This window comes from Myotis davidii, unplaced genomic scaffold (assembly GCF_000327345.1).
Source record: "Myotis davidii unplaced genomic scaffold, ASM32734v1 scaffold546, whole genome shotgun sequence".
Classification (NCBI taxonomy): Eukaryota; Metazoa; Chordata; class Mammalia; order Chiroptera; family Vespertilionidae; genus Myotis; species Myotis davidii.
The window spans coordinates 647,568-648,360 of NW_006297836.1; the positions used below are offsets into that span (position 1 = coordinate 647,568).

The 793-nt window shown below is 60.5% G+C and overlaps 1 protein-coding gene across 1 annotated transcript in view; it reads right to left on the bottom strand.

Moving 5' to 3' along the window:
• The window catches only part of LOC102772440 (factor VIII intron 22 protein-like), a 1,225-nt gene extending 909 nt beyond the window's left edge, over positions 1-316 (bottom strand). The window contains exon 1 of the mRNA XM_006773714.2: positions 3-316. Coding sequence (XP_006773777.1) covers positions 3-272 — 270 coding nt within the window. The 5' untranslated portion in view covers positions 273-316. The remainder of the gene's footprint in view (positions 1-2) is intronic.
• Positions 317-793: the final 477 nt, after the last annotated feature.

Consider the following 793-nt stretch of genomic DNA (forward strand, 5'->3'; position numbering starts at 1 on the left):
GCGTAGGGCAGGCACTCCTGGGCGCGCAGCTCACGGCCCAGCTGGGCGAACTGCTCGCCGGCCTCCGCCACGTTCGGCTTCCGCAGGAACCGCTTCTTCAGCTTGTTCAACACCTGCCGGTACCTGGCCAGGAAGTCCCCTGCATCCATCCCCAGTCCGGAAAAGCCACCCAGGCCGCTGGAGGACGCCGCCATGTTCCCAGCCCTAGTGCTTCCTCTGGGCGGACTTTGTGGGTGCAGGCAGCTGACAGTGACGTGCCCTGCGTCCCCCATCGGCCTCCCTCCCACAGAGCAGGCACAGGCGTCCCACGCCCTATCGTTGCCCTGGTGATATGTAAATATAGGATGCCCTGGGCGGGGCCTGATCTGGTACAATAAGTATGAACGAATCACGGGTCCTGGGGCGGGGCCTGGCCGCAAGCCCTCTGTTGCTAGGTGACAGCTTGTTTACCCAGGTTGCTAAGGGTGTCTCCAGCATCTCTAAGGGAACAGGACCAAAAATAAACTCCTGACCTGGCGTGACGCTCATTCTGATTTTCATCTTTCTCCTTGTCCCCGCTCCCCTTCACTCCTCAATCTTCCTGTCAAAGCCCTCTTGGAGTCGATGCCAACCACTCCGCCCACATCTCCATTCTGCAGGCGGGTTGGCATTGCACCTTCACCCTATCACGATGCCTGAGTCATGGTCTTGCACTCCACCCCAGTGAACACCAGCCTTCTGGGGACGTTGCCAGGCTCTGACTTGCTCAGAGGCGATGGGGGAGTTTTCCAGACCCCAGCCTACCCCGACCCAG